This window comes from Mercenaria mercenaria, chromosome 5 (genome assembly GCF_021730395.1).
Source record: "Mercenaria mercenaria strain notata chromosome 5, MADL_Memer_1, whole genome shotgun sequence".
Classification (NCBI taxonomy): domain Eukaryota; kingdom Metazoa; phylum Mollusca; class Bivalvia; order Venerida; family Veneridae; genus Mercenaria; species Mercenaria mercenaria.
This window is the reverse complement of record NC_069365.1, coordinates 38945964-38969319: the sequence shown is the minus strand read 5'-3', so window position 1 is coordinate 38969319 and position 23356 is coordinate 38945964. Positions and strand designations below refer to the sequence as shown.

The 23356-nt window shown below is 35.4% G+C and overlaps 1 protein-coding gene across 1 annotated transcript in view; it reads left to right on the top strand.

The window, feature by feature from the left end:
* Nucleotides 1-1780: 1780 nt before the first annotated feature.
* The window catches only part of LOC128557299 (solute carrier family 4 member 11-like), a 56971-nt gene continuing 35395 nt past the window's right edge, over nt 1781-23356 (top strand). Inside the window, exons 1-2 of the mRNA XM_053544549.1 lie at nt 1781-1803; nt 17559-17682. Coding sequence (XP_053400524.1) covers nt 1781-1803; nt 17559-17682 — 147 coding nt within the window. The remainder of the gene's footprint in view (nt 1804-17558; nt 17683-23356) is intronic.

The following is a 23356-nucleotide window of genomic DNA, read 5'->3' as shown; positions in this document are numbered from 1 at the left end:
TAATGGTTTCATAGCTCCGGTCCTTATTGGTTTCGATTCACGACATACTTGGACCTTCCTCGAGTCTTCTGCAAACAAATCTGCATCTTCTGCACATCCCTAGCTTTAACTAACTTCTTACTACGCCAAAATTCTGGTATAGTTCTCTATTACATACATCTAAAAATTGTCCTAAGAATAAATCTAACAATCCTTCGTACGTTTATCTACTTACTCAGTCTAAGCCAACCATCTAAATATCTACTTATTCTGGCTAGAAACATCACAAAGGGGGGCCGCAGTATCCCGAGCCTCTCAGTTCGAAACTTTTTCATTATAGCCATCGTCAGTGAGTTCGAACTGACGTAGCAAAGCGGCGTTCAGTTATCATAATCCTTCCTATCTCCAACGAAGCCTATCTAAACCCGCGCCGTAGACCCGTTAGAAGGAACGGTAAGTTAAGTGACCATATCTCTTTATCCCCAATCCTGCGCAACAGCGTAACGTTTCGTACACATTCAAGTACGCATTCCATGAATCAAGTTTCCTCATCAAAGGGAGACATCTTAACCTTTACCTTTTTCTTCTCATCTTTTCGAGTATGTCTTAAACTTATGTGCCTCTGTTTTCTAATTTCACTTTCTGCTTCCTCCTTTTTCTGTTTCTAGACTTCCTAGCTACTTAACTCTCCTTTTCCATTTCTAACTTATCTAGTTCTAACTTTACGTTCTAACTCTACTTTTCCTTCTCAGCCTCTAAGCTACTACGTCGTTCATATTCTATCTTTTCCCTTCTGCAACCTAACTCTAACTCTAATCTTTCCTATCTGGCTCTAACTTCCTTCTCTCTTTCTCTCTCTGCTTCTACTCTTAATCTCACTGCTTCTACTCTTAATCTCTCTGCTTCTAAACTACTTGTTTTTTCGCCTCCACGTTCCTAGCCTGCGCTTCCTTAACAAAGTTACGTAACACATCTCCTTCATAACCTAACGCCTTTCCTACCTTAGTTACTCTACTAACACTAGTCAGGATTTACACTAACGTTTAACACTAAATCACACACAAAGTACAACAGCTACTATAACAACCTGAGACAACCTCGTTAAACAATCTAGAGGGAATACAGACACACTAGTTTCACTAAAGCTCTACCGTTTACCACTGGAGTCCAAAACAAAATACTATACTCTACGTATATACTACACCAACGTCCTCACTAAAATAATAATACACTAAGTTTGCGCAACAGTACCATGTGTCAATCAAGGTTGCATAGGCAACAAGCAACAAAGTACAGTGACAGTAGTCTGCAACAATACCCTAGCCTTATCAAATATCATCAACTGTAACTGGGTGTAACACTTTATGTAACAAATTAAACAAAAATAAATCAACGTGCTTTATCCTAAATAAAGTATAGGTATAACACAACAGTGTAGTACTAAAACATAAGAGTAGGGATAAAAGTATATGCAAGTAAACAAGCTTGCTAACACACACAATTTAAAAAAAAAAAATACTGTATCTGGTATATATACAGTACACTAATCACAAAATAGGATCACTGGGAACAAAAAAAAAAAAAAAAAAAAAAAAAAGAAGTAGGGCGAACGCACAATAAGAGTAGGAAACTCCTCCTTGTCAGGGCGGTCACTTTCAGCACAAGATATATGGTGGCTTAATCATAGAGTGACACAAAATAATCCAAAAGAAAAATAAAAGGAACGAACTCACCCAGAATCCAAGTGTTCGTATTGCAACTGTCTATTCATCTGTGACCACAAAAGCTGTTAGCTGAAGCAATGGCACGTCTTGTCTGTCTGAGGTAAGACGTCACTCCCTGAAAAATGAATAAAACTATTCTATGTGTACCATAGAACAAAACCAGAGAATCTTTACAAATTATGCTGCAGTTAAATGGGTGTTTTAATAATGTTCGAAATAGCTACTGTGTCTGGTCGACCACTCCCACTTCTGACACCAATGTGACAGGAAAGGCCGTACCGCGACAGTAACCATCAGAACAAATCAACACCCTTTACAATCTTTACAAATATTATTTACAAAAGATGATATTAACAATGAATAGAATGAAAAAAAAAAAAAACGGATTAAAGAAAGAAAAAAAAAGAAAGTTCAGTATCTCTAGATACAAAATTCTAAATTCATCTAATCGTCGTGACACAGTCTTTAATTAATGGTGAACTTTAAGTAGCACAAACAAAAAAAAAGCTTCAAAATCAAAATACAGTCCCTTTAAACCCGTGAATAGTTGTTTCCCGTTTGGCCCCTTGGGGGTGGGTATTGCCCCCTGAGCTGATTCAGAGGATAAAAAAATCACCCTTTTTTGGGGGTTTACGGAAAACCCTGGGACAAAACCTGCGCGGGAATTCACATCCAGGCGGTGAAACAAGTGAACCTGGGGCATTGTATTCCGGTTTTATGACCACCGGGAAAAAATCTGGGGGAAGAACTAAAATATATAACTAGGGTAACACCATGCAAAAAAAATAAGTCGGGGCATAAAACTGCCCCTTTTGGTACACCTACCTCCGTAGGCTCCAAAAATAATACTGCAACTTATAAAAAACAATTTGTACAAAGTTCAAACGCCATGATTAAAAAACGACTTTTTTACTTCCTTTTTACAAAGATTACTTATTTAAAAAGACTAAATTTTAAAAGAAAGAAAAGATATGAAAAATATGTAAAAAATTATAATAGGGACATAAAACGCAGCAATTTTTACAACACAAATTAACAAAATTCAATGAAAAATCAAACGTATTTTGATATTTTGGCATCCAAAAAAATTCTAATGCCATACACTAAAACGGACTTTTATTGATGAATAGATGCACACATTTATATTACAAAAATTATCATGGTACAGACTTCCCTAAAAATTTTTAACATAAAAAATACAATGCAGTAATGGCTTTCCCATAATAACGAAAATATTTGAATAATTTTTGAAACAAAGTACTTTATAAAATCATTTTAAAAATTTTTCAGTAAAAATTTTCATTTTATAAAATGAAACATTTTAGTTTCCTCTTCGAAATATTTACAAAAGTCTGAAAAATTTTAAATCATCCGACATACCGAAACTAGCAAAACATGTGCCAAAAAGTAAATTTTACAGAATTCGTAGAATGAAAAAAAATTTTTACCAAATAAAAATTGTATGAAAAAATCATACAAAAATCTAACAAAAAAATTTTCTACCCGCGGGGCAAAAATTTTTAAGCAAGAAAAAAATTCAGACATAGTTCTCTAAAATGTCGGAGGTGGTGGAAAGGGCTATTATCCAGTCATTTAAAGGAAAATGCCCGCCAAATACAAATTTTCATGGAACACGGTTAAGCCGTGAGCTTCGACATTGTCATTTTCACGGGATTCACGATATAGCCGGGGAATCAAATACTTTGGCGCAAATTTTTAAATTGACAATTTGGGGCCCTTTAAAAGGGGTTTTTGGGGGGGATAAAACAAAATTCTGAAGTTTTAAAATACAACTTTCTTATTACTGAACAGAATTTAAGGAATTTTTAAACAGGGAAAATTTAAAGTTAAAATACAGAAAAAAATTAGGGGTATTTAAAATCGTAAATGACATTTACCTAAATAACTCAAAATTTACAAAAAGGAGCAATCCCTGTTTTTCACTACAGATAAAATAAGGCCCTATTCAATTTGGACAAAAATTTTAATTTCAAATTTCTTAAAATTTTGTTTTGTAGATCCCCAAATTTATCTTTTTTTTTATTTAGAAAATAAAATTCGTTAAAAAAAAAAGGTTTTAAAAAAATAATTAAAAAAATAATTAAAAAATAATAAAAAAAATAAAGTTTTAAATTATCTTTAAGAAGAATTAAAATTTTTTAAACTTATATCTTTTTCCATTAGTTTTGTTTTCCACATTTTACTCGGTTTCTCCCTTTGCGCAATTGTTATTCCCCCAAAATTAATACCAAGGTCTTTTAGCGTGCAAAATTTTTTTTATATGTTTTTTCTTCATTAGTATAAAGTCGGTTAAAATAATTTTTTTAGGTTTTTTTCTAATATTTTTTGGTCGGGGCAATACATAATTTTTTAAAACTAAGGTTTTAGTCCCGGGGGTCAGCATTTTCTTCTTCATTAATAGAAAACCCACAGTTCCATTCAAAAAATTTCTTTTACAAAGATAAGGATCTATAACATTTTGAATTTATCAATGACATGATTTTTATATTCACGCTAACATTATTTAACCGATTTTTAAAATAACTTTCTTCTTTTAAGAATTTTCTTATAAAATTTTTTCTGGATTCATTATTTCTCCAAATGCTAGAAAATTTTTGGATAACTTCATCACCTTTCTTTTAACCACTATATATAATATACTTATAGAAAAAAATTTTAAAAAAACACACGTAAAATTTAATACGCTCTTCTTCTTTTTTTTCTTTTATATCCCTTAAGTTTAAAATTTTTCATATACTTCAAAAGGCATTGAAAATTTTTTTTTTCCCCCCCCAAAAATAGTATTGAAAAAATCCTAATAACTTTTTCTCTTCTTTTTTTTACTTTTCCAATCCCTGCTTTTTTTATTAGTTTTTTTATTTTTTTGATGGTGCTTTAAATTAAAATTTTTTGTCGTCAAGTTTTAGTCGTTTGTAAATATGGGAAATTTCTGAGGAACAGCGCCGCAACTGCTACAAATATAGGAATAGCTGAACAAGTGCTAAGCAGCTGAACAAACCCAAAAAAACCTGCTGTAATATTAAAAACCGGGACTTACCCCCCACAAAATTAAACTTTTTCTGTAAGCAGCAGCAGTTTAGTTAATGAATGATTAACTGATCTTTGTTTTTCCATTTTTAGAAATTAAATTTTTATGGACCCTTTATATAATATATATTTTAAATTAAATTTCTTTTAATTCACAAAAGGTACCCAACTATTAAATTTTTTATTGTAACCTTTCCAATTTTTCAAAGCTTGTTTTTTTTATATCTGTCTAATAACTTTTTCTATTCTAAAAAACTTTTGTGTATAGGTAAAAATTTTGTTCATAAATGGACCTTAATTATTTTATATTTAAATCTTTTAAAAGGTATTTTGGATTTGATTATTAATTTTTTAAAAATTATAAAATTTCCTCTGTCCAAATTTTGGGGTTATCCTTTTTCAAAAAGTCTTTTAAGTTTGCTTAAACGAACTCGATCACCAATTTTAAAAATTTTTTTTTTACTTTTTGGTATTTTTAAAACACCATATAAATTTTAAGTAAACTACCTTTTTTAAGTTTTTACGCTTTGGTTGGTGTCATTTTTTATAAAAGTTTTGTTTGTTATTTAAACAACCTATCCCGCAAAATTAAATAAGTATAATATTATTTGCTGTAAAATTTTCCACATTATTTTTTTTAAACTTCTATTTAAAACTTTTTTTACACAGCTTTTTTTCATTTAAATTTTTGGGACAATTTAAACTTATTTTATTCAAAAATGATTTAAACTTTTTTTTATAAAATTCCTTTCCCATTTCCATAAATTTACTGGTAAACGTCCTTTTAATATTATTTTTTCAAAATTTCTTTAGTAACAATTCTCCAGTTTATTCTTTAATGAATAACCCAAGCATATTTACTAAATTACAATAACGGGGGTTAAAAAGTACTTTTCTTTTATTTTTTTGAAAAAGTTTTCAGTCAACTAAATCAGCGACCAAGTATCATCAATACATTTAAAAATCCTCTTCTTTCTTAAATTTTCTTTTAAATTTGGGTTTTTGTAAATTTTTTGCAATTCATCGCTCATGTGATTTCCGGGGGTTACTTACCCCCCCTTTTTTTCCCTTTTTGACTTTTTTTTTTTGTCCCAACCCAAGGTGTTTTGTTTTTAATTTTAGGTTTTACAACTAAAAATTTTTTCAATTTTTCTCCAAAAGTTTTTGATTTAGTTTTTTTTAAATTGGAAAGCATTTTTCTTATCACATGTACCCTTTTTACACCACTGTCATAGCAAAAATCTGGTCCATAAAAAACCCCGCATTTCCCTTCATTTACGGGGGGGGCCTTACTAGGGGATTTTCCCGGCCCCAAAATTATATCCCGGAAGTGTTAAACCTTCTTAGGTAATAAAGGTAACATTGCTTGTGAATCTAAATTTCCTGCTTGAAGTTTTTTAACAAACTTTGTTCATTTTTCCCCAAGATGAACAATAGCCTTTTTCATTTTTTTTTCCCCGTTTTTTTTTTGAACATAATGAGGATTTATATTATTATAAATCTTCTTTTTCAAAAAATAATTTATTTGTAAAATATTAAAATCATAGTATTTAAACTTTTTTGTGGTTTTTTTCTTGTTTAAAACCTTGGATTTTAAAAATTTGGGTGCATTTGGGCATCCTGACCCGGGGGTTTTTGGTCAGGGGGGGCAGTCCGGACCAAAGACAAAAATTTTTTTTTGGGTTTAAACCAAAATTTTTTATTCGGTTTAACTAAAAATTTAAAAGTTTTTAGCTTGTACTTTGATAAAGCCGCGGGTTTTTTAAAGTGTCCAGCATTGGGTTTTTTTTTAGGGGCAAGGGGTCAGGGGGGGGGTTAAAATCCAAAAACCCCTGTATCAATATCCTATTTAAAATATAATTTTAATGAAATGGGGGTGCTTTTTGCTAAATTTTTACCTGTAAACGTTTTTCGTGAAATTTTTGGTGAATTCTTCTTTTTAATTTATTTCCCAATTAGGGGTCAAGATAGAGTGTAACGTCATGAGATTTGTCTCGTTCAACTAAATCAGATAAACTTTACCCTGCTAAATTTCTAAAATGGACTGTACTGTCATACAATTTGGATGAGCAGGCTGATCTTGGTCTGCACTAGTCACAAAGGCAGAATAACTTGCCCACAATAGACAAGGTGCACTAGAAAGTCGCTGAGAGACAGGTGTATTATTTCCCCATTTCAAACTGAGCCAGTAGATGAATTTCAAATGCGAATCAATATAAGTTTTCGGACGTCCTTATATCTCATTATGCGGAGCGGTGTTCAAAGGGCTAAAAGTCAGTTTATGTATATAAGAACCGACCATACATTAAATCATGAAAGAAGAGGTCAGGATCATGGACAATACATCAAGCACCGTTTGGGTTTCAATAGAGTAGACATTATAGAATATAGACAGTCATTGTTAGTCAAATATTTATAGCTAGGCTCATTAAACATAGTCGAAAAGTTGGATATTTTGTTTATTTAAGGTTATCTAAAACACACATTTTGACCGGTCTAAATACCATATCAACCTTTGGTATATTATTACAAAAGTTGATAACTACTTTAACATTGCATCACTTTTGTATAAATAACAAAATTTTATCATTTATGTTTAATCGTTAAGAGGTTCGTGCTCTTAAGTGTATATTACCAGCGTTTATTAATTAGTAAACGCACTTGTGTGATTTACCGGTATACGATTGATATCGAGTAGCGGTAAACACAATTAACTAAAACTGTGCGTGAAATTAGCCAGAGCAGCCAGAGTAGCCAGAGCTCAGCCAGAGTTTAGCCAGAGTAGCCAGAGTTCAGTCAGGGTTCAGCCAGAGTTTAGCCAGAGTAGCCAGAGTTCAGCCAGAGAAGTCATAACTCTGGTTACTCTGGCTGGCCAGAGTAGCCAGCGTTCAGCCAGAGTAGCCAGAGTTCAGCAAGAAAAGTCAGAGTTTCTAGGATGTTAAAATGTTCTTGCTACTCTGGTCAGCCATAGTGTCCAGATTACCCCGAGTCGCCTGGATTTTATTGCTTTGGTTAGTCTGGCTGGCCAGAGTAGCCAGAGTTTCTTAGGATTTTAAGAGTAGCCAGAGAAACCCTAGTTTCACAAACATTTTCCGTCTTAGCTGAATTTGATTATAAAAACTTAATATGTTATTTCTATCTAAATAGCATGCTTAAACTAAAATTTCAATTTAAATTAATATTTTCAAGTGGCTTTTTAGAGTAGCCAGAATTCTTGTTACTCTGAATGGCCAGAGTAGCCACATTTTCAACCAGAGTAGCCAGAGTTCGGCCAAAGTTCAGCCATAGTAGCAAGAGTTTCTAGGATTTTGACATGTTCGGACTACTATGGTCGCCAGAGTATCCGGGAGTAGCCCGAGTCACCAGGATTTTCATTTGCTCTGGTTACTTTGGCTGGCCGAGTAGCCAGAGTTTTTGTAGGATTTTAACATGTTTTTGCAACTCTGGTCAGCCAGAGTAGCCAGAAATAACCCGGTCCATTGTTCACAAAAGGTTTTCAGTTTAGTTGAAATTTTATTATGAAAAATTTTAAAAATTGAGCCGGCCATGAGAAAAAAAAACATAGTGGCTTTGCGACCAGCATGGATCCAGAACAGGCTGCGCATCCGCGCAGTCTGGTCAAGATCCATGTTGTTCGCTTTTAAAGCGTATTGGACTTGGAGAATCTGTAACGAACAGCTGGATTCTGACGCGCAGGCTGGTCTGGATCCATTTGGTCTCAAACCCCCTATGTTGGTTTTTCTGGCGCGACTCATATGTATTTCTATCTAAATAGCATGTTTTAAAACTGAATTTCAAGTTATAACTATTTTCAAGTGGTTATTTAGAGTAGCCAGAGTTGCCAGAAATCTGGTTACTATGGCTGGCCAGAGTTCAGCCAGAGTTAGCCAGAGTAGCCAGAGTTCAGCCAGGTAGCAAGAAACCGGGTTTTCTCTGGCTGACCGAGTAGCCGAGTAACCCGGATGTCAGTTGCTTTGGTTACTTGGCTAGCCGAACAGCCAGAAATTCCGGATTTCCATTGGTTCTAGCTACCCCGGCTAGCCCGAATAGCCAGAGAAAAATACGTAATACCTAATTGCGAAATGACCCTTTTGGTTCTCTCGGGTTTGATTTTTTAGGAGTTATATTTTATCCAAATTGATTCATTAAAACGGACTTAAAAAAAATTGTCTTATTTTTCAGACCCGCAGGGCCCGAGTAGTCAGAGTTCTAGGATTTTTAAAATGTTTTAGCTACTCTGGTCGCCAGAATCGTCAGAGTGACCATGAATTCATTTGCTTTGGCTACCTGGCTAGCCAGAACAGCCAGAATTTCCGAGATGGCCATTGGTTTTAGCTACCTGCTAATCGAAATAGCCATGGAAAATACAGTAAAACCTGTTGCCAGAGTAATCAGACTCTGGTTACTGTGGCTGACCAGGACAGCCTGTTTCTTAATTTTTACATGGGTTTGGGTACACTGTTGGCCAGAGTAACAGGCATAACTAAAATGCGACGGGTTTTTTGATTACTCTGGCGGCCAGAACAGCCAGAGAAAATACAGACAAACATGTAAACTAGAGCTATTTTTAAAATGTATGACCCTTTTTCATAAAAATCATATTATACATGATTTGGTTGCACTAACTGTTGTATATAATTATAATGTAATAAAATTTCTTAAAGAGCATTATGTGCTCAGGTCAGCTTAGTAACCATACTTTTTGGGAGCCCACATAGCTCACTTTACCTCTTGTGACCTTTTTCCGTTTAATAGGCTGTTTTTTAAACATTTAAGGCGAGTGTATTGCTAATAGATATTATAGACACCTTTAACGAAGTCCAAGATTAAATTCACAACAAACCTCTATTAAACTGTTAAAACGCAATAATCAACAGATAAAATATATCGTACCTACATTACAAAATGACACATCCAGCAACGGAGCTTAATGTCAACAGTAAGGGGTGGTACTAAGATGTCTAGGATTTCGTCTTGTTCGTTCGTTTCCTCGTCAAAAAAGCGTCTGTCATTTTTAACAACTTGTATATCATGTAATGTACAAACACATGTACTGCCACCCGTTTGAAATTTGAATGCACGAAAATTTCGGGTAATACCACTAGCTGATACAATATATTTAAAAAGGCACACGGTAATGATTTGATGTTTATCTCTCGAAAAAAATAAATTATTTATTCATTCATTTATTAATATATTCAGTACACTTATCGTCGTATAAGTCAGATACAGTTACTCGTTTTTCTTCAAAAGTGTCCCCTTACAGGCGTAAGAAGCCGTTTCGCTAGGACGAACAACAATTTTATCATCGGCTTCGCCTCGGACAATATTGGTGTTCGTCCTAGCGAAACGGCTTATTACGTCTGTAAGAAGACACGTTTGAAGAAAAACTCGTACTGTATCTATTACATACAGTCATATCTTGATTTCTTTACACCAAGAAAAACTACATATCTCTGTGCCTGTTAGTGTGCGCATATTCCTGGTTGTTTAAAAAAACATACTTTGCAAAAAAAACCCACGTCTTCTTTTTACATGCTCTGCTTGTAGTCAGAAGTACTATTTTTTAGTATTTCCCAATCTATACTGTTTCTTAAGTTTTTTGAGTACGCGTGAAAGTAAAGTGACATGTGGTTTTGTATAAGTTATCTTCCTTCATTCCCTTTACAGCAAAGTATCTTCATAACCAACCCTTTTTCTTTGATTAAAAAAAAGCTACAGAGAAATAATGACCGGTTTCGAATGTTTATGTCTGAAGAATATAATATTTCATTCATAAAATACGATTCACAACTTAGATATCGGCTTATGTCGTTCCTTGAATGTCACCTGAAGCTTGCTTTGTTTCCAAGGATATATTGGGTGAAAAATAGGACAAAGGAATGCTTGGAAAATTCAAACTGGAGTATTATTTTGTACAACCAAGCCATCAAGTCCGTAATAAAAGAGTATGCAAAATGTGTAATAAACTGTAAATTCTCACACATTACTCAATAATAAGGACGTCCTCAATGCCGATACCGGCAAGCATTGAGAGTAAGCCTTTACTAGCATTTGTAGGCTTATCATATCTGTAGCAAATATTCCGTGCTAAAGATATTGCAAGCTAAAAGCTTTTAAATATCATTTTGCTATATGTTGCCTGCTGTCAATACCACCTTTCTGGCGAGTGCTGCGATTCTACCATACAAGCTTGGCAATGACGTCATTCGATAGATGGCGATTTTGCCATGCTAGGCACCATATGACGTTGCAGCCGAGTTTAGCTTTGACGTCATACACTGAATGATGAGTACATGATAACCCTACCATGGTAGTCACCATATGCCAATATAGCTGGACTTGGTGATGATGTCATCCACTAGATAATAAATCCATGACAACCCTGTCAAGCTAGGCACTGTGTGGCAATCTGAGACTATAAATACTTGACAGACCTTGGAAGTTTTGCCGGTATCTAGTTAGAGTTTATAGTAACCACTTGGTTACTCCACAAATTATAGTATGCAAATACAACCGATGAATGTTTTTCAGCTACCAAGAAAATACAGTAGAGCCATGTATAGTTGGCAGAAATTGGCTGTTTGGCATAATGTCCCAGCCAAAAACTGTCTTAAATTACAAATAAAAATTACAATACTCATGATAAGATAGAACCTGATATCCTGAAGCCAATAATGAAAGTACCATAAGCTATAACCAGTAGAACAGGGACTCTGAATAAACTGAATACCATTCATTCACTGCACGAAAATAAAGACTACCAATGTTTTAGTCTTGATGCAGATCTCGCGCAACTCTTAACTTCATTCTACTCACAATGCCAAGAGCCAATAACATACCAGATTTCTTGACAAGACACATAGGCAAGACTGGTAAGCATTTGCTATAACTGTAAGTCTATATCCCATGATGCGTCTCATTTAATGGGTTGTCGAAAGGCGTAACAGTATATCGACAAGTTAACGACATGCATTCAAGTTCAATTTACATTTGATACTTAAAATATAATTGCGGTCCATGCTCATTATTGTATAAGACACCGAGAATAAAGCGTCTCTTATATATGTGTTGTTAAATAGTCTAACTGCCTAACATCTAAACAACATTTCTATTTCACTCTCGATAGAAACTATTTTGAGTTTCCGACTGATATCTGGACCATCCTATTTTCTGATTGACAGAAGGAAGGATGCAGTCAGTAGCCTCAATTTTGCAAGTTGTAATCCTTGATTTTGGAAGCTTTCATTCAAAGCTGAAATGTCCACATAGCTCAGTTTTCTTGTCAGTATTTTATGAAATGTAGAAAATTTACTGAATAGCTACATACATAAATTCCGGTTAATTTATTTAAGGAACAAAAAGACCTACTACATAGAATAAGATCCGTATTGGAAATGTGTATTTTATTACTTTTTATAAAAAAGTGTTAGTACCTCCCTTTAATGTAAAAGTCTTGAAAAAAGTGGACTGTTTCTTTTGATTTCTATATCATTTCTAGTATTACATTTGCACTTGATACATATTGGGATATTTCAACAAAGGCCAGAAATGAAACAAGAGGTCCAAATTCTCCTGAAGAGGACATTGACTATCGGACCTTGCTTCTAATCAGGATTTGTGAATTCTTTCAAGTAGTTCATTAAAAACGTTATATAAAGTTGTTTTTCTTTTCTATATTTTGCTGTGACGCCCCCAAAATGCATAACTATTGAAACACCTTCATGATACGAAGTTGTTTATTTTTTCTTCTGACTTTAGGTCTGATGTCCCCTAAAAGGGACTAAGCAGAACCATTACTGGAACAATGGTACAAGAGACAGATCTGAGATTAGAAATCCTTCAAGCGGTTCATGAGAAGAAGTCATTTAAAGGTTTTTTTTCTAGATTTAGCTTTAGCGGCCCCTAAAAGAAGCCAAGAGCTCCTATTTAAACAACGTTTGGAGAGGACCTTATAATGACGCTACAAGCTTAGTCTGAAGTTTATCAGAAGAAGTCATTTAAAGGCTTTTTTTTATATTTTTAACCTCAGCGGCCCATAAAACGGCCAAACATCACCATTGAACAAATTTGGGAGATGACCTTACAATGATGCTACAAACCAAGTTTTTTGAAGATCCGAAATTGGTTCATGAGAAGACGGCATTCAAAATTACTTTATTTTTATCTCTATATGCCCCTACAAAGTTGTCAAAATAAACACAATTGGAAAGAGACCTACAATGATGCCGCAGACCAGGAAGTTCATGAGAAGAAGTCATTTAAAGGCACTTCTATTTTTAGCTCGTGGCCCCTAAAAGGGGTCAATCGCCAAAAGGAGCCAATCGCCCCTACTATACAAATTTGGGAGAGGACCTAATAATGATGCTGCAGACCAAGCAGTTCATGAGAAAACGTTGTTAAATTGTCTTTTTACTTTTAGTCCTAACGCTCCCTAAAAATATGCCGACTGTCCTAATTTGAACAAATTCTAGAGAGGACGTTATAATGATGCTACAGACCACGTTTGATGGAGATACATCAAGCGGTTCATGAGAAGTATTCGTTTAAAGGTATTTCTATGTTTAGCACTGGTGACACCTAAAAGGGGCCAAGAGACCCCTTTTGAACATTTTTGGCATTAAACCTTAAACAATGCGACTGACCAAGTTTGATGAAGATCCATTAAGCGATTCATGAGAAGAAGTCGTTTAAAGATATTGCTAGTTTTTAAGCTCTCTTAAACGGGCCAAGTACCCCGTCTAAACAATTTTGGGAGAGGATCTCATAATGAGCTAAACCCTAGACCAGGGGGATGATCTTGAATCAAAGCAAGATCATATAAATAAAGTTAACATAAGGCAGTATGGATTATCTAGAAGTAAAGCTAGCTAAAGCCTAGACCAGATGAAGGGTCTTGAAACAGAGCAAGATCATACAAAACAAGTTAAATCTATCAAAATCCCAATCTTGAGTCAAAGGGAAGTGATACAAAAGCTTATTACAGTAAAACACCGCTCACTCGAGGTCGAAAGGGGATGAGCAAAATGCTCGAGTTATCCATGGTTTCGAGCGACCCAAACATTGACCATCATACAAAGAAAACTAAAGTGTCATCGGGACCGTTTGCAGAGTAAACGGTGATGCTTAATAATAACAGACTTATGACATTTGCAAAAACAAATGTATTACTACGAACGTTATCTATTGATAGATGTAATATGTAATTTGTAAATGATACATGTGAAGAAACAACTAAGACTTTTTTATTCATCAACAAGTGCATATCATAATTACCGTCTCAATTTTATAAAAAGGCTATATTATTTCCTTCATTTGCAAGCAAACAACTGCTGATTAAAATACTAAGATCTCATAACTATCTTCTCGATCCCGCAGAAAAGATGCTTTAAGTAATCAGTAATTGATCGATATTTAATCAATAAAACTTTTCTTTAAGCTTTTATTAATAATTAATCTCATCATAAGATCCAATATACCGACAAACAAACATTTAAGATAGTCTGGGAATAGACTACGCAATTCTCATGGTGTGTGAAAATGTTTAATTAACCGATACAATCTGACCACCGAAGGTGTGAAACATTTTGACACCTCTGCTCGAGTTAGCCAGAAGCAACAAAGAGTAAATTAATACACAGGGACCAGGTGTCATGCTCGAGCGATCGAGTTATCGATGCTCGACCCAGCCATGGTAATATCACATAGAAAATAGAAGGAAATTGGCCGGGACCACATGCATTGCTCGAGCGAGCCCGGGTGCTCAAGTCATCGATGCTCGAGCGAGCGGTGTTTCACTGTATTCAGATTATCTTTAAGACTGTGTGTGTATCTTAGAGCAAGGCAAGCCTGTACTGAAGATGACCATTTTTGCGATATAGAGTTAAAATAACAGTCTCAGAAAATATGTTATGGTACAACTGTCCCTGTGCATTATCACTGTATTCCATTTCCTAAAAGATGTAGACTGTCTATTTTAATGATTGTGTCTACCAAGGTTTTACCTGGAAATCAAAGATCTTTATTTACATAATAACAATATAGGTGTCTGAGATATTTTTGTTGCTAACCCAGTTTTCTAAGAAATAAAAAGAAGACTGAAATTCCATCAAACAATTGAAGGTAAGTAAACAAAGCAGTTGTAAATGCAGGGAAAATGCTAGAATCCCACCAACCAAAATACAACATGAACAATTAATATTTTATGGCATTTTTGTAACTATTTCACCCTGTGAATACTTTTCCAGAAATAGGTAGAAGTGAAAGAACTTTCTAATTACAATATAAAAAAGTTTTTGTAGCACCTATACTCCTACAAACAAGCACTTGTTACCTTGAATTTCCAGTAAATATTTTAGTTAGGTGCTCAGTTATGTTTCATGTCTGGTAGCTAAGTAACATTCTGGCATGCTGACTGAAAATTGCTGCTGTTGAATAATGTTATTTCACTTGTTTATGTTTGAAGCTTATAAATATTGAAATGTTTTATGAAGTTTTCTTACGCATATTATTGAGAATATATTGCTTTGAAGGGTGTAGTCTATGATATTCAAGGTTGCTAGATACTTATTGAATATATTGCTTCAGAGGGTGTAGTCTCTTGTATTGAAGGTTTCTGAGAATTGTAAACAAAATAAACTAGAAAATGAAAGAAAGAAACAGACGTAAACCAAATGAAAAATAGTAAAATTGGCTTTGTGTCTGGTTTCTCTATCACAGCAAGTATACCCCCATCTGTATGTCAGTGTATCAAGTTCAACATCAGGATTCAACATTTTAATTCAAGCCAGTGATCGAATATTTGGACATGCAGAATCCATGATAGAAAAAAGCAAGATACAATTTGTCCCCTCAATTAAATAGATGACAATGATAACAATTTTTTACTGACTACATGTACTTTATTTTTATTATTATTGTTTTGTCTTAACAGATTAATACAGATATTTTATGAAGATGCTTGTTATCCCCCGCCGATGAAATCGGGAGGGGGGTATTGAAATGGCGTTGTCCGTCCGTCAGTCCGTCTGTCCGCAGCCATTTCTCAGGAACTACTTGGTAGAATTTCATGAAACTTGAAATAAACATGAACCAACATACTGCGATGATGCCCGTCAAGTTTTTTTTTTGATTGGTCAATTTCCCTCAGAGTTATTGCCCTTGATTTAATAAAAAATGTCCGTCTGCAGCTATTTCTCAGTAACTAACAGGTAGAATTTCATCAAATTTGAAATAGACATGAACCAAGATACTGTGCTGATGCCCGTCAAGTTTTTTTTTTTGATAGGTCAATTTCCGTCAGAGTTATTGCCCTTGATTTAATGAAAAATGTCCGTCTGCAGCCATTTCTCAGTAACTAGCAGGTAGAATTTCATCAAACTTGAAACAGACATGAACCAAGATACTGCGACGATGCCCTTCAAGGTTTTTTTCGATTGGTCAATTTTCCATATAGTTATTGCCCTTTAATTGTTTAAAAAACCACAGATCTGTACATAACAAACCAACCAATGGGAAGAATTTCATTAAACTTCTTTCATTCTTTTCCATGAACATTTATTATAAACATGTGATGTTGTGTACCTACACCTTGTCACCACCTTACCTTGGTTCCCCCCCCCCCCCCCCCCATTTTTTTTTTTTAATTCTTTTTTCATTTTTCATTTTCTATCAATATTTATAATCAACATGTAAACTGTTGTATCCTCCCCCCCCCCCCCCCCCCACCCAGCCCCACCCAAACAAACCATTCATTTTCTTTTAATTTGATTTTGACTAATGAAATTATTCTTCTTGGTAACATTCTTAACTTTTTGCTGGATATATTTTTTTGCCGTTCCTCAACTCTGACCCTTTCGGCGGGGGATTCCAATTCATCGAATTTGCTTGTTTTAGTTGCTTTGGTTCATGTTTCAGTGTATCAATGAAATTTTAATACCTTTTTAGGTAAATTACTTTCTGCAATCTGGTAGGATGATTGCCTTAGGCTAGAAAAAGTCTTTTTTATTAAATGGCTGATGCTACATACATGGCATGATTTTCTGTTAATCTGGACTTCAGACTTGTCTCCATCTCTCTGACTGACTGATGTTTCATGCAGGACTTGTTTCCATCTCTCTGATTGGCTATTGGTTACTGTAGGACTTGGCTCCATCTCTTTGATTGGCTGTTGTTGACTGCATTTCTTGTCTCCATGTCTCTGATTGGCTGCTGTTTCATGCATGACTTGCATCCATCTCTAGGATTGATTGTTGCCTTAAACCGGACTTCTCTCAATCTCTCTCATTGGCTGTTAATTGCCTTTTACAGGACTTGCATCCATCTCTCGGATTGGCTGTTGTTGACTGCAGGACTTGTCTCCATCTCTCTGATTAGCTGCTATTTCATGCAGGACTTGCATCCATCTCTAGGATTTATTGTTGCCTTAAACAGGACTTGTCTCAATCTTTCTGACTGGCTGTTGCCTTTTACAGGAATTGCATCCATCTCTCAGATTGGCTGTTGGTTACTGCAGGACTTGTCGCCATCTCCATCTCTCTAATTGTCTGCTGTTCCATGCTGAACTTGCATCAATCTCTCTGTTTGATCATTGTCTTAAACAGGATTTGTCACCATCTCTCTGATTGGCTATTTTTTCATGCAGGACTTGTGTTCTCTGATAGCATGTTGTTTCAACAAAACAAACAATCTACCTCTCATATTGGCTACATAAATTTTGTTTCTTCATAGATTTTGTCAGCTTGGTCAAGACATTAAAATTTAAAGATATTGTATATAAAATATTAAGTTATGTAATTTACCTTTCAGAGCAAGTGTGCCATCTATCAGCCGAAGACATGTTGGTATTGCGAAGCTCAAACATCCTGCTAATTTTGGACCATCGAGTCAAGAAGTATACTTTGTTATACTTATTCTCACACCAACCAAGGAGGTAAGTCACATTTTTCCTATGATTGTGCCAGACCAGACAATAGTTATGACTCATTACTTATTAAAAAATTGTCATTAAATAACGTAATGACCATACAGCAATGGTAAGTAGCGGACCAACATCTTATGAACACACATCTAGCTTTATCTTATATGATAAAATTACTATTTGAGGCAAAAATATAATCATTTTACATTTTACTGGTTTGTAAAATACACTGCCCCCGCTTTGTCTGCAGTCCCCTGCTTTGTTCAGTTATTCCTGGTTTTGTTCAAATGACTAACAAAAATTAAGACTGGGATAATACAGTTTTATGGCTGGGTTATGTAAATCTTTGACTTGTGCTAATCTGGCATTTGCATACAAAGCAAAGACGCTAAGGCTAAGATAAAAACATATCTTTTCTGTACCTGTAACTTAGATAAATGTATTAGCGACTTAAGGTCTTTCCTCGCTTCTGTAGAATCAAAATCTATTATACTAAGATCATTTTGAAAATATTGCTGAAATGTCTAGGTCAGCAGCTCTCCAATACCGCATTATCTGATACTTGAGGTATATATTGACTCATATAGACAACATCAAAAAGGGCCTTTCTAACGATTTAACAATGTTTCAGAAACTCCGTTTTCTAGCTCGACTATACGAAGTATAAGGAGAGCTATCCTACTCGCCCTGGCGCCGGCGTCTTTCCGCGTCCCCACCGTGGTTAAAGTTTTGGTGCACTTTCTCTTTTTATGCCCCCGAAGGGAGGCATATAGTTTTTGAACCGTCTGTCGGTCCGTCGGTCTGTCTGTCAGTCTGTCTGCAATTTTCGTGTCCGGTCCATATCTTTGTCATCGATGGATGGATTTTCAAATAACTTGGCATGAATGTGTACCACAGTAAGACGACATGTCGCGCGCAAGACCCAGGTCCGTAGCTCAAAGGTCAAGGTCACACTTAGACATTAAAGGATAGTGCATTGATGGGCGTGTCCGGTCCATATCTTTGTCATCGATGGATGGATTTTCAAAAAACTTGGCATGAATGTGTACCACAGTAAGACGACGTGTCGCGCGCAAGACTCAGGTCCGTAGCTCAAAGGTCAAGGTCACACTTAGACATTAAAGGATAGTGCATTGATGGGCGTGTCTGGTCAATATCTTTGTCATCGAAGGATGGATTTTCAAATAACTTGGCATGAATGTGTACCACAGTAAGACGACGTGTCGCTCGCAAGACCCAGGTCCGTAGCTCAAAGGTCAAGGTCACACTTAGACATTAAAGGATAGTGCATTGATGGGCATGTCCGGTCCATATCTTTGTCATCGATGGATGGATTTTCAAATAACTTGGCATGAATGTGTACCACAGTAAGATGACGTGTCACGCGCAAGACCCAGGTCCGTAGCTCAAAGGTCAAGGTCACACTTAGACATTAAAGGTCATTTTTCATGATAGTGCATTGATAGGCGTGTCCGGTCCATATCTTTGTCATTCATGCATGGTTTTTAAAATATCTACGCATGAATGTGTGACACAGTAAGATGACGTGTCGCGCGCAAGACCCAGTTCCGTAGGTCAAAGGTCCTAAACTCTAACATCAGCCATAACTATATATTCATTCAAAGTGCCATTGGGGGCATGTGTCATCCTATGGAGACAGCTCTTGTTTCAACTTATCTCTGTAATTACTTGATGGATTTGATTCAGACTTGAAATACTTATTCCTCATCATCATCCACATCATCTGACAAAAGGGCCATAACTCTGGCACCAATATTTCATGAATTATCCCCCCTTATCACATAGATTTTCAGGTTAAAGTTTTGATGCACTTTCACTCTATCTCTGTTATTACTGAATGGATTTGATTCAGACTTAAAATATTTGTTCAACATTATCACCCACATCATATGACACAAGGTGCATAACTCTGGCACCATTTTTTCATCAATTATTCCCCCTTTTTACTTAGAATTTCAGGTTAAAGTTTTGGTGCACTTTCACTCTATCTCTGTTATTACTGAATGGATCTGATTCAAACTTAAACAATTGTTCAGCATCATTACCCTTATCATGTGACACAAGGTGCATAGCTCTGGGACCAATTTTTCATGAATTATTTCCCCTTTTTATGCCCCCTAAGGGAGGTATATAGTTTTTGAACCGTCTGTCGGTCTGTCCGCATTTTTCGTGTCCAGTCCATATCTTTGTCATTGATGGAAGGATTTTAAAATTACTTGGCATGAATGTGTACCACAGTAAGACGATGTGTCACCCCCTTACCTTGATCACACCCCCGCCCCCGCAAAAAAAAAAAAAAAAAAAAATCCTTTATTTTAGATTTTTTTCAAACAAACTTCATATACATGTTCACCACTATGAGGTTATTGGGCCCATCAAGTTTCAGACAGATTGCCCAGGTAACACCAGAGTTATGGCCCTCAGAAGTTTCTAGTGTTAACTATATAGGGTACTATAGATATGGCAATTTCTGCATCATACCTTTGGATATATTTGACCTTGAACTATGAAACTTTAACAGAATTTAGAGCTCTATAATGTGGTTGTGCACACGCAATTTCGTACGGATTTCTTTTGTAACTTCAGAGTTATTGCCCTTTAATTGTCTAAAAATCCACATATTTGTACATAACAAACTGACCATTTGGCAGAATTTCATTAAATTTCTTTCATTCTTTCTGTGAACATTTATTATAAACGTGAAGTTGCGCACCCACACCTGTACACCCACTTGCCTTGGTCACACACACACTCACCTTCATCCTTTTACTCTTTTTTTTCCATTTTTAGTTTTCCATCAATATTTATAATCAACATGTGAAAGTTTGTTTCCTCTCCCATTTCCCCGCTCCCCCACCCTCTAAAAAAATAATTATATACATATATCTATTTCCATTCCTTTCTCATCTTTTTTACAATGTTCAAACCTTCAACATGTTAAGTTGTGACTGCACAAACCTTGCCCTCAGCCATGTTCAAGATATCTTACCTGTGTTCTCTTAAGGACATCTACTCTTTTAAGTTCAAATGTACATGTTAAACAGCAACACCTGGTGCCAAACCACTCAAAGACAATATTTTGTTCCAGTTAAACTTCAAGCTCACATTTCAGTTAACTGCATTTAATTTTAAAAGCTAAGCTTATTACAGTAAGCATATCCCATTCAAAATAAATTCTTTAGTCAGAATCAAAGTATCATACTTTTATTATGTACTCTTTAATTAACATTTGTTTTCTGTTTAAATTGATTTTGACTAATGAAATTATTTGAATCTTATTAACATCTTTAACTTTTTGCCAGATATATTTTTTTGCTATTCCTCACCACAAACCCTTTCGGCGTGGGATACCATTTCATCGAATTTGCTTGTTCAAACTTAAAATAGTTGTGCAACATCATCCGCCCACACTATATGACACAAGGTGTATAACTCTGGCACCAATGTTTAATGAATTATGCCCCTTTTTGCTTAGGATATACTTATATAGTGTTTTGATACATTTTATCTTTACCTCTCTTATTACTTTAAGTTGATATTTTTGACATAGACTCAGGCTATTGTGCAATATCTTCATCCATAATTGGGGTCATTAAACACTCCAGTGACAGCTCTAGTTTCCTCAGATGTGCCCAGTTTTACTATCCAGCATCGAAATAGTCGAGCGCGCTGTCTCCTGTGACAGCTCTTGTCTCTTTTTATGCCCCCGAAGGGAGGCATATAGTTTTTGAACCGTCTGTCTGTCGGTCTGCCCGCAATTTTCGTGTCCGGTCCATATCTTTGTCATCGATGGATGGATTTTCAAATAACTTGGCATGAATGTGTACCACAGTAAGACGACGTGTCGCGCACAAGACCCAGGTCCGAACTCAAAGGTCAAGGTCACACTTAGACATCATTAAAGGATAGTGCATTGATGGGCGTGTCCGGTCCATATCTGACATCGATGGATGGATTTTCAAATAACTTGGCATGAATGTGTACCACAGTAAGACGACGTGTCGCGCGCAAGACCCAGGTCTGTAGCTCAAAGGTCAAGGTCACACTTAGACATAAAAGGATAGTGCATTGATGGGTGTGTCTGGTCCATATCTTTGTCATCGATGGATGGATTTTCAAATAACTTGGCATGAATGTGTACCACAGTAAGACGATGTGTCATGTGCAAGACCCAGGTTCGTAGCTCAAAGGTCAAGGTCACACTTAGACGTTAAAGGATAGTGCATTGATGGGCGTGTCCGGTCCATATCTTTGTCATCGATGGATGGGTTTTCAGATAACTTGGCATGAATGTGTACCACATTAAGATGACGTGTCACACACAAGACCCAGGTCCGTAGCTCAAAGGTCAAGGTCACACTTAGACGTTAAAGGTCATTTTTCATGACAGTGCATTGATGGGAATATCCGGTCCATATCTTTGTCATTCATGCATGGATTTTAAAATAACTATGCATGAATGTGTGACACAGTAAGACGACGTGTCGCGCGCAAGACCCAGCTCCGTAGGTCAAAGGTCCTAAACTCTAACATCGGCCATAACTATTCATTTAAAGTGCCATTGGGGGCATGTGTCATCCTATGGAGACAGCTCTTGTTCCTTGTTCATTTAGGAGCCCCTATTGGATATTTCCACTTGCAATTATTTTTTCAAACTGACATGTCGTGCTCAACCCCAGATATTTTTAAGTCATGAGAAAGGGCTAAAACTTTATCCCAGCTGGCCCCCTAAATCTAAAAACTAGAATATGCACATACTTTTAGTCAGGTTAACCCCTACATGTGAACCCTGAATGTAGATCATTACAAATTAAACTCATTTTCAAGTTGAGCCTAATAATAAAATTCGAGGGGTGATTGCGAGAAAGTGGACTTGGTATACAAGAGTCATGTTTTCTTACACATAGGATGAAGGAGATTATTATCCTTTTTAATTTTACAATTTAATTAAAAGTTAATAATTAATTTATTAATTTAATTAATTACAGACATTTAGGATAATAAATACATAAATAACAAAGATAAAAAGAAACAACATATCTTAAATAATAGCATTTACGCAAATATTTTCCACTTACATTTACCATTTTTGGAGTTCAGAGTTCGTCAACATTTCATTAATGTTGACAATGCATAGTTTAAGAGATGTATCTAAATGAACTAAAACACCTATCTTTCTTTCGTTCAAACATTAAAAAAGTTTTTCACACTAAGATATATAATTTATCACGTTTTCATAATACGAATACAAATAAAAGTAATCACTGATTACTTGCTTATTTTCACATCAAATGATCATTGTGTTTATCTAGCGTGTCAAAATAAATGCGGGCTGCTGATAGATAAACAAAAGAAAATTTTGACAGCGTTTTTGGATTAACAGGTGACATTTTTAACCCAGCAAAAATTTTGCTGTTCTGTTTTCAGAAGTCAATTTTAGTCTTGAAATATAAACGTTCCTTCAAAAATTGTCCGGTTTTCAGAATTCGGAAGTTCCAGTGTTCAGAAATTAAAAATAAATACAAATAAGAACAGAAAAAAACGGGACCTTGAGTTTCGTGCAGTTTTCAAAGGTTTCCGGTTTTCAGAAGGTCCAGTTTTCGGAAGTTACACTGTATCTGTTGCAAGTTATTGATTATCTTGGAATTGATAAATTTACATTAAG